At 55.2% G+C, this 15,093-nt stretch overlaps 2 protein-coding genes across 2 annotated transcripts; one reads left to right on the top strand and one right to left on the bottom strand.

The window, feature by feature from the left end:
• Positions 1-2,792: 2,792 nt before the first annotated feature.
• Positions 2,793-5,129, bottom strand: NCLIV_028640 (putative zinc finger (CCCH type) protein; the record flags this gene model as incomplete). The annotated part of the gene is made up of 1 exon (XM_003883058.1): positions 2,793-5,129. The coding sequence occupies one exon, from the start codon at positions 5,127-5,129 to the stop codon at positions 2,793-2,795; it is 2,337 nt and encodes a 778-aa protein (XP_003883107.1).
• Positions 5,130-10,247: 5,118 nt separating this feature from the next.
• On the top strand, positions 10,248-13,003 carry NCLIV_028630 (conserved hypothetical protein; the record flags this gene model as incomplete). Its single annotated transcript, XM_003883057.1, has 6 exons — positions 10,248-10,456; positions 11,093-11,097; positions 11,597-11,685; positions 12,082-12,162; positions 12,507-12,587; positions 12,908-13,003. 6 exons carry the CDS (start codon positions 10,248-10,250, stop codon positions 13,001-13,003), a joined length of 561 nt encoding a protein of 186 aa, XP_003883106.1.
• Between the last annotated feature and the right edge of the window lie 2,090 nt (positions 13,004-15,093).

Genomic DNA, 15,093 nt, shown 5'->3' with positions numbered 1-15,093 from the left:
CCTTGGTTGGTGCAAAACAGGCGAGCGGGTGCGGCACACAGAAGAATATAAAGCGGCCGTGTTCCACCACGTGCAGCACGACATTACAGCAGAAGAATCTGTTTAAAGCTTGAAAGTCTGGTGTATCTTGGAACGTTTCAAAAACGAAATTGCTTGGACAAGTATCATCCGGGGCCCAAAGGCAAACCGACCAGCGAACTCAACATACCACCCCCGAAGCCTGCGTGAGGCATTCACAAGCTCGGAATCTGTCCAACAGAGCCCTCGCCCCTCGTTCCCAGTGAAGAGAAAACACGTGGCCCCTGGACCGACTCCATGTATTTCCGCAAGTTTCCCTGGCACACGACACTGACTCGGTGGACTGGCAACCACTCAACAAAGCAATCCTGCGCATAGACAGCAGCCGACGCAATTCCCGGTTATATATATATATATATATATATGCCCAAACGTCCTTAAACCTTACATATGAAACAAAGATATCTCCCAAAAAGAACAGCCAAAAGAGCGTCACTGCGGGAAAAAGTAGTACCGAGCTTTCAAGAACTCAACAAATGGAGAATCCCGTGACCACGTGGCTCTGCGACAGCGCGCACGTGGTGTGTTCCGAGCATCCGCCTTCCCACGGCTCGGGGGCACAAAAAAACACGCGAGAACGCCAGGAACATACGGTTCATCCCGCCTGTTCCTTTAACGCTAGTCGCCGATTACAAGAAGAACCGCGAGGTTCCCAGAAAGAATGCATTTGTGAACGACCAAATAGAACCTACCGAATGCACAGCAATTGCTTGCTGACAGGGTACACGACTTTCAGGCACCGGAAAGACCACGCGTCGATGCCTTCGATTAGAAAGACACTTAAATCCCATGTGCATCATCTGGTGCTGTCGATTTAGCTCGTCCGCTCATGCCGCACCTGAGGCGGAAACGGGGTGGTTCCGCCAAGCACACAAAACCCAGCAACTTGCTGAAGAGGACCGCCGACAAACAAGCCCTCTAAATCGTGAAGAAAACTACAAAGAAGGAAAGACAAAAGCATGCCCCCTGTTAGAGCCAAAGAAGGTGGACTCTCGGGGGGAGTGAGCAGAGGTACGACTTCATCGTTAACCCGGGTTGAGGCAGGACCCGAGAAAACATGCAGTGTCTGTCAGCGTATTAAAAGGCTCACCGCGAACATTTTCCACACAAAAGACTGCCCTGCCCATCAGCGTCGCTTTGCCTTCACGCATATATGTGGTGCGACATTTTGTCGGCTAATGGATACCATTGAGTCACTATCTCGGCGCAGAACCCGCAAACGAGACTGTCACCAAAGTGTGTGTCACCATACGGTCTTAACGCACAGCCAACTCCCCGCGCACATCACAAAGCTGAAGCACTACAGCAGCTGCACTGGTCCTCTACACGACGAACAAATCCCATGGATTGTAATGCACCAGATTTACCGAGTCTTCGCAGAACACACCGCCGAGTTGTTTACGTACGAGCAACACGGGGGAAAGACCGCATCAGAGGCCGGGATTACCAGACAAGGCGACTGCATCGGAAGCACGAGGAGGGACGGCATCCGGAAACAAAGTCTTTAACAAGAACTCGCGACCCCGCCACGTCGAAACAGCAAAATGCTCCCACGACGCAAAACAGATATCGGGCAGCTGCACATGCGTGGTTGAGCGTCAGCGTACTGAGGAGGAAGTCAGAGATTCTGCCTCCAGAGAGTGCCGGCACGCCGGGTCCTACCAGTTGTAGTCGAAGCGAATTCGAAAGGATTAAAGCCATTGAAGAAAGATACTGCCCCGTGGGTCGAAACATTGTCGCCTTCACACTGCAGCGCGCGAGTCGACGTAGACTGATGGCTCCACGCAGCCACCACCGCTGGCATCTGTGTCCTAAGCATCCGAACACTGCGAATCACTTGACACCATCCTCGAGTACAGTTTTGCGTATCAAGGATCGCCTGGTTCTCCCGCCTACACCGCACTCTAAGCCACGTCTGGCGGCTTCACAACGTAAGCTGTTATAACGTTGCTTCTCCTTGGCAAACTCCATGCGTTGCCTTGCTTCGCTGCTGTAAGTACGGCTCCAATATGCCACGCTCCGACCGACAACCGCTCTTTCCTTGTGCCCTGTCTTGACTTTCCAGTCCCCTGTCACCTGCATTCTACGGTTCGTCATGAGCACACCGCGTGAGGCACAACCAGAAAATGCGAGGCCTCTGGTAATAGCTTCACTTTGTGCGTGTCTCCTGACTCTCCCACGACATGCTAGCGGGACTTTACCACACTCCCTTGAACGCGCACACCGAGGGAGCAGCAGCTTCTCCCTCTGCGGAGGCGTGCTCTCCGCAAATCCACTGCTCAATAGTGCATGTTCTCTCTGAAGCATCGTCGCCGCTAAAGCGCAAATTTCAAAGTATTCTAGCATTTCGAAAGAATACGCAGAACGGGCGAAGGAAGACTCGGAATGCGTTGGCCTGTGCCAAGCCACACAGTGCAGCTCCGCTCGACCGGTTCTCGACCCCCGAGCAGGATGGAGGAACCATCTGCTTCGACCTGTTGATGGCTCTCAGTGCATGTCAGAAACAGCCTCGTATTCTCGCATCGGCTCACCCACCGCGTTCCAAGGTGCGAACTTGAGTCTGCCACGGCCTGTTTGCGCCCCTCCCCATGTCCTCTGTGCCTGGGGGAAACCGATGCACGTCGAAGCTGCTCCCGGTTGTCGCGGATGCACCCAAAGCTGCCTAGCCGTCTCCACGCCAGCACCTGCGCGTTTGTACACCACGTCCTGTTCGGCTACATCAGCGGCGCGTTGAGGAAGAACTCTGCTAGATGTGCAGCATCAGCTTCATCGACGTGCTCGTCCGATGACCCTGCAGGATCGGAGGAGGTTTCGGTCCCAGCCCGTGCTGCCAGAGTCCACAGGCCTGGCGCGCCCTGGATCCCTCCTCCCATGACTTCAAAGCAGCTACGGACTCCCTGTTGAATTCCTTCTCCATTGGCCACATCGCTGCCTCCGTTTCGACTGGTCCCGAGACTTGTGCTGTAGTTGCTCGTATAGCTTCTGTTGCTGTTGCTTGGGCTACAGCACGCCTGGCTCCGAAGGCTCGTTTCCCGCCCCAGCGCTGTGCCCGTAGAACACCTAGAACTCTCCTCCCACAATCCCGTTCCTGCCGAAAGCACCGGGGTGCACAAACCCGCAACGCCTTCGCTCTCCGCACTCCCCTTCCCCGCTCGCTGTGTGGGCGGGCTCTGCTCACCGCCCGCCGCCGCAGCCGCTTCACCCCCAACGGAAAATCCGGATGCCGGCGCCGCGTCCGACGGAGAGACACTCCGGACCTGCCGCGCCTGCGACAAGAACGGTTCCCTTCCCGAGTGTGCAGACCCGACACCACTGCTCGCGGTAGAAGAGAGACCAAAGGTGCCGCCGCCAATTCGGCCGCAAGCGCCTAGCGGCGAAGAGACACTCGTAGGCGAAGAAATGTTTCCTGCACACGCCTTCGGGCTGCACGTCGCACTGTCGGGCCTTTTCGCACCAGACACGCCAACGTCAGGAAAACGTCCAGGGCTCTCACCCTCTGAGGCGGCGTCTGTTCCCGCGCCGGACCAGTTTGCACGATTATGGTTGAGACTTTGGCTGCACTCCGTTGAGCGCGAGTCTCGGAAACCTTCTGCCGCCTCGCGCTTTTCCGTTCCGATCAGTTCACTCAAAGAGTTGCCCACGCGGAAAACGTCAGCAACGCCCGCATCCACGCCGGAATCGCAGAGTGACCTTGCCGGCGAGTGCAGATCAAGCATCCGGTTGTTCAGGCTACTGCTCGTCCCGCGAAACTCGGTGCTTGCCGGGCCAGGCGAGTCGTCTAGGAGAGCCCACAAGTGATCGAACGGGTCACAGTTCCCCGGGTAAAACTCGCCATTCGAGCCTCGTCGGCTTTCAGAACTGCCATCCCTTTGCAGTTCGTATAAAAGCGCGTGGTCCTGGTGGCGCTGTGTGCCCGGCTCAGATAACTCCGAAAACGCGCCGCCCGCTGCCGAGACCACCCCGGAGAGCAGCGACGACGGACTGGCCGCTGACCAGCCGGCTGCCTCCATCACACCTGACGCATCCCTAGGCGCTGAGAGCGGATGCCCCGCGGTTTGCTGAGGCCAGAGCCAGGAATCACAGAGCAAGGATCCTCCCGTTCCCTTTTGCTCGCGAACCACGCCGTCCAAGACGGGCGGAAAGCCGCCATCTTGTGGGTCCGCAGGAAGCGGCGAGAAAGGAGCTCCGGCGCCTGGCGCGCGCGCCTGGCCGCCCACCGAAAGCTCGGCCCCATGGAGCGACTCGTGGGGCCCGCAGGCGCTCGGCGTCACTGAGGGGTGCGGCGGAGGCAGAAGCGAGGCGCTGTCGAGCCGCTCCCCGCCGCCTGCTCTGGCGTGCCTCGCGTAGTTCTCGATCAGCCTAGTTGAGGGACGAATTCCTCCTGAGACCCCAGACGCAGGCGTCGATGCACCGCTGTTGTCTCCGAAAGAATACAGCCGTACCGGCGGCGTTACCTCCCGTGTAACAGGGTCGACACCCGCCACGCCACAAGGAAACGCTCTTTCTTCGTGACTGGCGAGTTGCCGCGCCGACTCATGCACTGCGTCGGCACTCAGTCCCCCCGATGTGCAACACCGTGGGGAGCCTGCGGGCTTACCACTGTGCGGCAGCTGGGACAGTGGAAGGCGCTCGTCTGGAAGGCCTGAGTTCCGTTGGACGGTGGAGTGGTGAGGCGAGGAGACGGCATGCGGAGAAGCGACGCCTTCCGCATGTGGGCCAGACAGAGAAGGCCCTTGGGGATACAGTGGGAGACCGCGATGTGGGGCGGCAGGAACAGAGCCGGGAAAATGGTGACGGGCGAGCTCTTGGGGATTGAGATGCTGCTGGTGCGGGTGTTGGGACGGTAAAGAGTAGTTGGGCTGTTGTCGCGGACGCGGCGAAGTGCAAGTCTTGACCGGCGGGTGCTGTGAGGCGCCAGCGGCATCAATAGCGCCACTGCAGGGAGTGGGGCTTCTTCCTGACGGCGACTGCGGGTTTGTCTCCGACCACTCATTGAGGAGCGGAGGAAGGTTCTTTATGGCCGGATCCAGCTGGTTCACATCGTGGGCCATCGGACACCTGGCGCCTTTTGGGCAATGGGCATCGCGGAAATAGTAATTGCACAGCCGAAGGGCTTTGCCCGATCCACGAAGCTCGAGATGCGAATGGGCGTACGTACATGGCTGCCGGTCACAGGTACCAAAATAAATCCAATTGTAGCACATGCGAGTTTTGAAGAAGGCCGGGAACGGGCGAATATCCTTCTCTCCATGCGCCCAGGAACACTTGTGGCCCCGTTTACAAGTGCCCTTCAGATAGAATTTACATAAGTTCGTCTTGTACAGCATCTTCGGACTTTCTCAAACAACAAGGCGAGAGGGGCCAAGAGTCTCTTGGTTTTCGAAACGGAGCCGCGAGCATCGGGGGGAATGGATGATGCTCCCTAGAATTGTGGTACGTGTCGTGTCGTCCCGAAGTAACAGAGGTAGCCAATGGACGGTGAAACAAAAAAAACTGCGAGATTCAGAAGATGGCGATTTCCCTCCGAGAATGAAGGCCACCCAAATTACCGTGTCTTTACAGCCCACATGGTATGTATAGCGATTGAAAACACTTGAAAGGGACCAGGAAAGCAATGGACTCGACGGAGCGGCTGAGTTCCACTGTTACTGCGCACAAGGTTCAGCGGATTCCCCCTTGTGAAGTAATGATCTAACATTGGAAGTACCAATATCTGGGCAACTACGCGGTGATCAGGGTCAAGACGATTTGCTGGGAGTCCAACTTCGTTGTGGCTGCGGGCGTTCCTTCACGCGCTCGAACGGACTCGTAGCCAGCAGAATGGGGTAGGCAGCAAATGCCCCGCGCATCCCGTGTGCACTGTGGCCCCTCGGAGAGCCGGTAAATGGCGACATGAACTTGAAATAAAACGGTTCGCCTCAGAAACAAATGGCCTAGGAAACCCATCACAGGGTGTATAACACATACGCACAAATACCTCCTCACCTAAAATTCGTCTGGGCCGACGATTGTGTGGGGCCCGCTGACTCCGTTTGGGGTAGGGGTAATCCACGAGGGAATGCAGGTTGCGGGGTCTGTCTGGAAGGACTAACGGCCGCCATACAAAGATGACACTTGAAAAGAAAAAGCAATAAAAAGTCGGAAAGGCCCCAAAATGTCAAAGACTCGGAATGACTCGCCTCAATTCTAACTATTGTCACGCAGGGAACAGTCTCCAGGATACTGCAAAGCTCCGCATGTGCGGGGCTGTGAAGGCTTTTTGTCTGGCAGGCGGCACCAATTCATGTCTCCGCGCTTCTTCTGCGCGAAAAATGTCTCTTTTTCTTACCACACACAAACACATGTGCACTCTGTGGCCCGTGTGGCTTCCCCCTTACCGATATAGAAAACGAACGCTGTACTCAAAATCGTCTTTTTCATAGGGTTTCTTCCCCGGTATATAATGGCGCACTCGCGTTTGCTCTCAGGGCAAGGCCGAGGGAGCACAGAGGACCGGTGGGCTGTGGCGGTTGGGCGCAGGCCTGGGCGAGCGACAAGAAAACAGTCTTCTGATAGGCGCGGGCACCGCACCCAGTGGCTGTTGGTCCTGGCGCACCTTCTCTTTCACACTAGAGGCGTCCCGATGCGTCGTTGACAAAGTGAAAACACGTCGTCGACAGAAAGAACGCAGTCCAACGCGCAGATCACGCAGAAACTCTGGCGTCCAAGTGTGGCTGAGCAATCAAACACGGCTCAGGTGGTTGAACCGATCCTTGACCAAGGCAGGGGAGCACTTTCCATCGGCTATTGCCAAGAACGTGTGCCGAAGAACCGATATGTTTAGGCTCACGGCGAAGAGACAAGAACAGAGGAAATGGTCAAGGCAGTTCCATACGCACGGCCTTCAATCGCCAGTCTTCCGAACCTCCACGTCACCTGAGAGGTGAAGCTCGGTTTCCCATGGCCGCATGCTAGGCTTCCTCAGTGCCCAGGAAGGGAACCTGCGGGTGGACCCGGACGCTGGCTCCACGCAGAACCCGCACATTTACTGCGCAGTAGGACCGTACATCGGGGGCACGCACAAACTTACTCGAGATGTCAGCATTTGTGGTTATGTGAGGGCGACTCGCACTTGCAAAGGAAGTGCGTTATGGGCACGCAACCTCCAAGCGGATGTTGTGTTGCCACGAAATTTCTGTCACCGCAGGGCTCCTCCAGAACACCGCTGAGGTTCTAGGTGCGAGAACGGCAACTCTTCGCGCAAGAACTGCGACGACACATCAGCTGCTTCCCAGTTGCTGGAAAGTGGAAACCGTGTCCGTGGTTCGATCTTGGGTAAAAGTCCGCACAAAAATACGGCAGTGGTCGCAAGGACGCCCTGTCGGCCACCAGTTTGTCTCTCACTCGCGTCGAGGAGTAACGACTGATAGCTTGCAAACACGGGTTCCTTGGCGACTGTTTCATTGGTGGAATCTCCCTAGGATGACTTTAAAGGTGTTGACGCCGAAGTATCACGCCTAACAATTGGAGGCCCCACGACTGAAAAGAGCGTGTCTGTGTGGGGTCTGATCCCTCACCTTACAGTGGGGTGCTAGTGTTTCAACGGTTCAAAAATCACGTGTCTCCAATAGCTACGTATGACTGGCGAGCACACCCACGGAACTCACAGATGCCCTTAGAAGAGTTAAGGTTGAATGTCGGGCCTTGTTGCCATTCTCGTCTGTCACTTGTTGCAAATAGCACCTCAAACCGTCACAAACGTACTTAAACTCTCCGTTCCTAAACTAAAGAATGACTACGTTCAGGCACAGACACGTCCTGTGCCAAGCGTGCGGAAGACTCCGGAACGTCTCCGTGCACGCCATGGCTGTTCAACGCGGCAAGCGCGGTGTCGGGGTTACGCTTGTTCAAAGAACTCGTGAACACCACATCGAAACCATGTTTTTTCCTAGCTTACTTCTTTTACGTTCGCTTCGATGGTGTCCAAGACTCGTCAACTCCATATCGAAACCATGTTTTTCCTACCTTACTTCTTTTACGTTCGCTTCGATGGTATCCAAGACACCCAAGTCACGAATTCCTAAAATCCCTCCTGCACAACTAACTCTCTTTTGGTGACACAATGCCGGCCCTCTCATGAGGCATGCAGGTACCTGGAAATTCTATGGAGAGACGATATTTGGTCTGCCCAGTTTGCCGTAACACTCAAGAGTTCGGGTTCTAGAATATCCTGGTGCAGCCGCCTCAAGGATTAACTATCGCAGACCGTGCTGCCATCATGAGCCCGACATCTGCAACAGGGATGTACATTGTATAAATGCAGAGTTTCCAGTTTATCCTGTTGCCAACTAGAAAAGCGTATGGGGAACGTGGCAAAGTGTGCACCGGAGAAGATTTGCGGTGTCAGACAGTGAAGAGCACGCAAGGATGAATCTCGACGACAGAGAACTCGTCAGAATTTCTAACGCGTTTGTGCATGTGCGCAGCGCACCAATTTCGAGGGCTTCTGGATCCTAGTTTTTGTAGACACACGCGATAACCTTCGCTATTCATAGACAACCGCTGTGTCTTGCGCCTAAACGCTCTGTGTCCAGTGAGCAAACATCCGGGAGTTTGGGCTGTGTATTTGCCGAGCAATGCTTTGCACCGACGATGAGTGGAGGGACGAGAACAACTGAAAAGAAACGTGGTTTGCTTGAAATTTCCGCCGCTTTTCACTTGCCTGGGGCTCGGCCTACTGGAAGCACGCCAAAGTCCCCTCCACACATGTTCTGGTTGCACTGCGCTGCAGAGGAAATCAAATATCTGGCAATATATAGAAGCTGATTACTTCGAGAGGCACGTTAGGAGCACATTCCGGAAGGAGAACCGTAGACTCTCGATACCTCTGATGCAAAGAAGCTGGGCCAACTACAGCCAACTGTGCTTGCAGCGGAAGCACCGCCTTCACTCTGGCGGCACAGTCCCACGAGATCGGAAACAAATTATTCTGGAACCCGAACTATTGAGTGGTAGGGCGAACTGGGCAAACCAAATATCATTGACATAAACAAATCTATGACTGCCTGCACATGAAAGTGCGGCGAGTTGGACTGCTGTTTTTGTAGGCGACCAGCATGTAAGGACAATTGCGAGAGACAGGTTCTCAGCTGTCCTGTCGACTGGCATGCATGCAGGGCCCCACATCTGATTGAGGGCATCGGGAGCCCGGTTTTCGGAGTCAGACGAACGAAGAAGCTCGCCACTTGGGTAATTATGTTGTCTAGTGCCTCCTGAATCTCGTTAGAGAGACAGGGCGCGGGTTCATTGCTCCAAGAATAAGTATGACCGAAGAGGCAAATCCATTTGTCGTAGCTGCGTTGTGTCGGAACTTCGCGACGAGCGGGCTGAAAACATCCAGATTCTGACCGTCACTTTTGCAATTGACCCACTCTTTTCTTCCTGTTACTTGAATTTTTCCCGAGAACCAGAAAACTTTAGCTTTTTGTGAATGTATACCTAGCTCTGGTGTACCCTGTATGATCCTCTCTACTCGGCGGACAATCAAGACTACGCTGTGCAACAGCCGTATCGGCATTCTGATGTCCTGAGTAGCAGCGAGACGCAAAAAGTGATACGAAGTTGCCCTCTGCACCTGACAAGAGCGGCGTCTTGTTGTCGAATGCGCTTGAGAATACTGACCGCCCTCGACCTCGTCTCGAAGGCGTTGCCCAAAGCCTAAATTTGACGCGGCAGGGGGCTGCTGTCCATTCTGGTCCATTGGTTTTCTTCCGCACATCAGTGGACTCCAAAGTGCGTGGAGGACATCGGGGGAGCGCCCCTTCCGCCATAACGTGCCTGCTTTGGTGTCTGAGGCCGTCCGTCTTGCTCTGGAGGTCTAACCGTTGACTGCTGCAACCTAAGAGACGCAATCTCGAATCCATCCTGTGTTCCAAGGGTACGAACCCACGCGTATGCCCTCTCCCGAGCCGCATTTGTCGCGTCCCTAAATCTGAACACTCATCGCTTTCGACCGGTCTCACCGGTTTCGGCTTTTTTGCGGGTTCTCGGTGCGTTCCAGTTATCGTAACTTTTCAGGAGCCGTCGGGCCGACAGCAGAGATTCCTGCTGACCCTCCCAGGTGTCTGTGGTTTGCGGCAAAGCCAGCACAGACAAGTGTTGCCACGCTACCGCTCTGTTGTTGAGCAAAGATGCCGGTCTCAAAGCGAAACAAGGTGGTTTCACTGACGAAAGTAAAGAAACAGAAGAATAGCGAGCGGGGCAGGGAGGTGAAGGAGCAGTGGATGGACAGCGTACGAAGCGTCTGTGAAGAGGAGAACCAGCATGTTTACCTCGTCGAGTTCGTGAACCAGAGAAATTCTCTGCTCAAGCTGGTCAGGGACCTGATCAAGCCAGGCAGGTGAGCAACAGGGGTGATGGCAGCGACGGGTCCGGCTCTCCACGCTCTGGGCACATATTGGTGGTAGGCACGGCGGCACCCACAGTGCAGCCGGCGGCTTTTCACATGTTGCAGCTGCGCCCTCGTGGAGCGATGCAGCGCGATAAGCATCCTTTCATCCTTGCTTGACTTGCTCACTTCATGCGTGCCCTGGCGGATGCTAAAGGTTGTTCTCCGTGGACCTGGGATTGTTTCCTTACGGACTCAGGGGGGGATCGTTCCGTACGGCTTTAGATATGCCGCAGAAAGTGCAACTGTAGGAGAACTGCGGTAGCCCCGAGAAACTCCGTCGACACCCGGGGACTGTACATAATCTCGCCGATTTGCAACTGGCGCTTTCGCGAAACGCGAGGGACCGTTTCAGCGCGCTGTGTGCCGCTCTTCCGTGCAAAGGTGTGGTCAGTGCCTTCATTGTTGGCTGCCCTCGTCTTTCTCTTGATGTGTCCCGACTGCATAAAACACGTCGCCAGAGGAGGCCGATGAAACGTTTTGCGGGCCCAGCTGACGACTTGGTTCTCCTTGTGAATCGTGTGTGTGCTTTGTCTTTCTCCGTATATCCATTTGTTTCTTCGGGTTCTCCGGATGTGCACGAACCAGGTTCGGTGTGTGTGCCGGCCCGAACTCGCGTTTTTGCTGCGACGGAGGGCCGGTCGTTTTCGCGAGGTTGTCGTCGAGTCTCGCTAGATGGACTCCAAGCCGCACCACTGTCTGTTGCCACTCCCCCTGACCGTAGCTTGTCTGAGCGTCGACTCTCAGGAACTCCGAGCCGAACGCAAGATGTGTACACGGCGAGGCATGCCAGCGTATGGCGAGAGTGGAGCGGGAAGCGGAGTCTGGTCTGACTATGGCGTCTCTTCGTTCTATATATATATATATATATGTATATTTATATGCAGATATATACACATATATATATACATGTATATACATATATACATACATATATATATGTATGCCATTTGTTCAGAGTTTTTTACGGCAAAAACAAGGTCATCCAGCGAGCGCTGGGCACGACACCCTCAACCGAGTGCCTCCCAAATATTCACAAGCTGTCCAAGAATTTGTCTGGCCATCGGGCGCTGCTTGTTTGCGCGCACCCAGCTGACAAGCTGCAGGCTCTGCTGCGCAAGGTCCAGGCAAAAGAATTCGCCAGGGCGGGTTTTGTCGCCACCCAGAGCATGCAGCTGAAGGTGAGCGGAACCACATGCGAGTCGTATGGACGCGTCAGGCCTTTGTCACGCCCGCGCTCTCGAACAAGAAAACGCCTCGCAGAGCTGTTTGCGCTCACCGGTGGCCGTCGGGGCTCCCATCGTTCCCGGCTGTCGGTCCCTTCGATGAAAACGCGTTTTGAGACAACAGACACCGTTTTCTGTGGCCAGTCCCCATGGTCGCGGAGACAGGACGTGGCGTTGTATGTGTGTAAATGAAGTGATGCCAGTGTGTTGCAGTGTTCTCTTCGATCTGAACGGGCCGCGAGCAGCTGCGAGGCACTCTCTTGGAGTCGCTAGTGCCTGTGTTATTGAGCATCCCTGAAGATTCCGTTTACCCTGGTGCAACGGGCCGCGCGCGCTCTGGCTTTTTTGCAGGAGGGTTCCGACGCTCTTGCCCAGTTTCCGCACTCGCTAGAGCAGCGTTTCCGGTCTCTAGGTCTGCCCACCCTTCTGAAAGTAAGATCTGCAGGGACGTCCGGCGCAAACGGGGTTTCGGCGGCGATCGCGTTGTCGACGAGTACTCTTCAAGCAGTTTGCAAACGCCAACTGGATGCCGTTCATCAGGGAGCACACACGCGGGTACCCGCTAGAGATGGGAATTGCGACCTGTTCGTGCCAAACGTCCATGGATGGGTTGTCACGCAACTCTGCTAGGGACCACGCCTTTTCAAACACTATTCTGTTCTAAAGAACTCCGAAGCCTACTTTCCACGGATTGCCGCTGCCTCGACTGTGTGGGTGCGAGGCCGTGCACCTTTTGGCTCATTCCCCCGCGGCTTACTGTTCTGTCGTGTCTGTAGGACGGCAAAATTCTTCTTCTGGGCGACTACACAGTGTGCACAAAGGGAGAACCTCTGACTCCCGAACAGGCACAAGTGCTCGTAAGTTCTGTGCGGGGCCTTTTTCTGTGACGCTGGCATGAGTCGTCTCGACGCAAGTGACGCTAGGAGCAAAAAGAGTGGAAGCACAGGAAAGAACGCACGGGTGAAGTTTGAAGACAATGACAGAGTCTCCGCGTTTTGCGCGGCGTGTCGGCAGGAGAGGCGAGCAAATACTGGGTGGCGTGCGCAGTCCACCTCGGTTCGTGGACTCGGATACTGCAGCTCCTGGTAGGGATAAAAGACAAAGCGGTCCTGCTTAACTTTCGGTCCTCGCTGGCGACAGGAATTTTGCTTTCGTGCCTGTGTCGCGCTTTTCTCAGAAACACCTGGGAGTCAAGATGGCCGAGTTCCACATTAAACTTCTTGCTGAGTGGCACCAAGGGCGCTACCGCGCAGTGAACGACATTACCGTCTGATTTCTTCTTCTTTCTCTTGTCAACAGAAAAGCAGTTACTTCTCTTTTCTCTCGCTGTGTGAAACGTCCTAGCGTTTCGCTGCGTGACTCAAACAATCTCCTCGCCCCCGAAGCGTACTCGATTCAGTCTGGCCATCATTGTTGGCTCTCCTCATCAGCCCCTGACCGTTGCTCAGCTGGAGCGTACGTCTGTTGCACTGAGAGGCCGTCAACGGCGACGCATGGGCGCAACCCAGGCCGTCAGAGTGTCCTTTCTTCGACACCCGGCAGTTGATAACCAGGGAGACTGCTTCAGCGAGGCGGGGGCCTGTAGTGTAGTTTAGGGCGCACAGCCTTCACTTAAAATGTCGACTGCACGCGCCTAGACCTCGGTAAAAGAGGGTGCGCAGTTTACTTGTGCAACGCATCGCCGTAGCTATCAGGGGAACTGCATTCACACCGTGCAGAGACGCGGCAGATCAGTGCATTCGCTGCCTCGACAAGAGCACCCAGAAGTTTTTGACGTACTGGAAGGGGTGAAGCCGCCGGCCCCGCGGGCATCTCAAGTCGAGCCACAGATCGCGGGCGCCGTTCACCTGCACGGACGGCTCTTCGTCTAGTGGCAGCACCCCACTTTTCCCCAAGAACGTTAACGGCAACTACGGAACATCCACTAACATATCGCGTGGCTTACCGAGGTGTTCCTGAAATCGTCAGATGCTGCTGGGCGTGTGTCTACTACGCGCGGCCTCGACGAGTTGGTGCGCTCGTCGCCGCCATACCATTCAGTGAACATCTCCCTTCCCGATTCACGTACACAACTTTACCGACTCTCGTGAGCTCCAATCGGATGCCGACGCCGTCTGTCTAAAACAGTAGCGGATTTGTCTAGTTTACGGTCGGCTCCTCCCACCGTCGCGTGCAGGATCCACACCCTCGTTGTAATGGGTTAAGACGGACGCTGGGTGACCTAAGCAACTTTGACTGAGAGAATAAAAACCCTTCGAGATGACCGTTTGATTGTCTCTGCGCGGTTCCTGTTCTGCCGGTGGAGGAACTGTCGGAAACGTGGTTATTTCCGACACGTCACGAGACATACGACTGAGACCAAGGAAGTCCTGCGGCGTCTACCGACTCTCGTCGGCTAATAACGCATCGTCCGCTAAGGAAAAAACCACAGGCAGCGCTGTGAGGCGTTGCGACGCAGAGGTACGCGTCAACGCTTTCTTTCAAGAACTGTGACCGCTGATCAATACGGATTCCTGCGTGTGTAAGCGAAAGACGCCGCCTGCGCTCCTGACCCAAAACGGCTCGAGCCGTTGCCGAGGTTTGCTGTGCATGGAGAAGTTTGTCAATTGCACGCGCCTGTGCCTCGTGTTTGGTTCTAACTGCCCACGCTGGTCAACGCCAATACTCTACATCTCTTAGGCATGAAAGAACCTCGCTCTGAATACACGGAGGGGAAAAAAACGACGATGGCAAGGGGGGCGATGGACCTTGAACACAGTCCAGCATAGCCAGACAATCGGCAGAAAAACAGGTTTCTTCTAGAAAAGCGTAAAAGCTTACGGGTATATTTGTTCTACAAATGAAATGAACAGTATACTTCGTTCCCCCTTCTGCGCACTCGACCTGTCCCCCCGAGAGCAAAAACGAAACATTGGAGTCTACGCATGCATTTGAGAGGCTCCTGTGTGAAAGTGACCATGCGCATGCCGTCCTCGCAATTCCTCCTCCCCGCTAGCCAGACGCCTGGTTCGCATGGCGCATTCGCTAGCGAGGTCACTAAGTTTCCTAGAAACATATAAAAAATCTCCGCTAGGAAGAATGAGTGGCAAGAGTGCCGAAGTTGCCCACCCCCGCCTCCTGGTCAGACTGTTCTCGCGGTTACACCAAGTTCCCCACCTGCCTGGAAAAGTCGGAGAAAAACTCCCAGATTCGAGTGGCCAGGATCTGTGCGCAGCGCCGACTGTCAGGGGCTTGTTTCATCTTCCGTGCAAAGTACGGCGCGAGAGAGATCCGCGTACCGCTCGTGTGCACGGGTTGCCGCACCCCTCGGAGACGAGCCCAGCGAAAGGCCAAAACGGCGGTCACCTGGAGGCGTTACCTTCC

This window comes from Neospora caninum, chromosome VIIb, assembly GCF_000208865.1.
Source record: "Neospora caninum Liverpool complete genome, chromosome VIIb".
Taxonomy (NCBI): Eukaryota; Apicomplexa; class Conoidasida; order Eucoccidiorida; family Sarcocystidae; genus Neospora; species Neospora caninum.
This window is presented reverse-complemented; position numbering and strand designations above follow the sequence as displayed.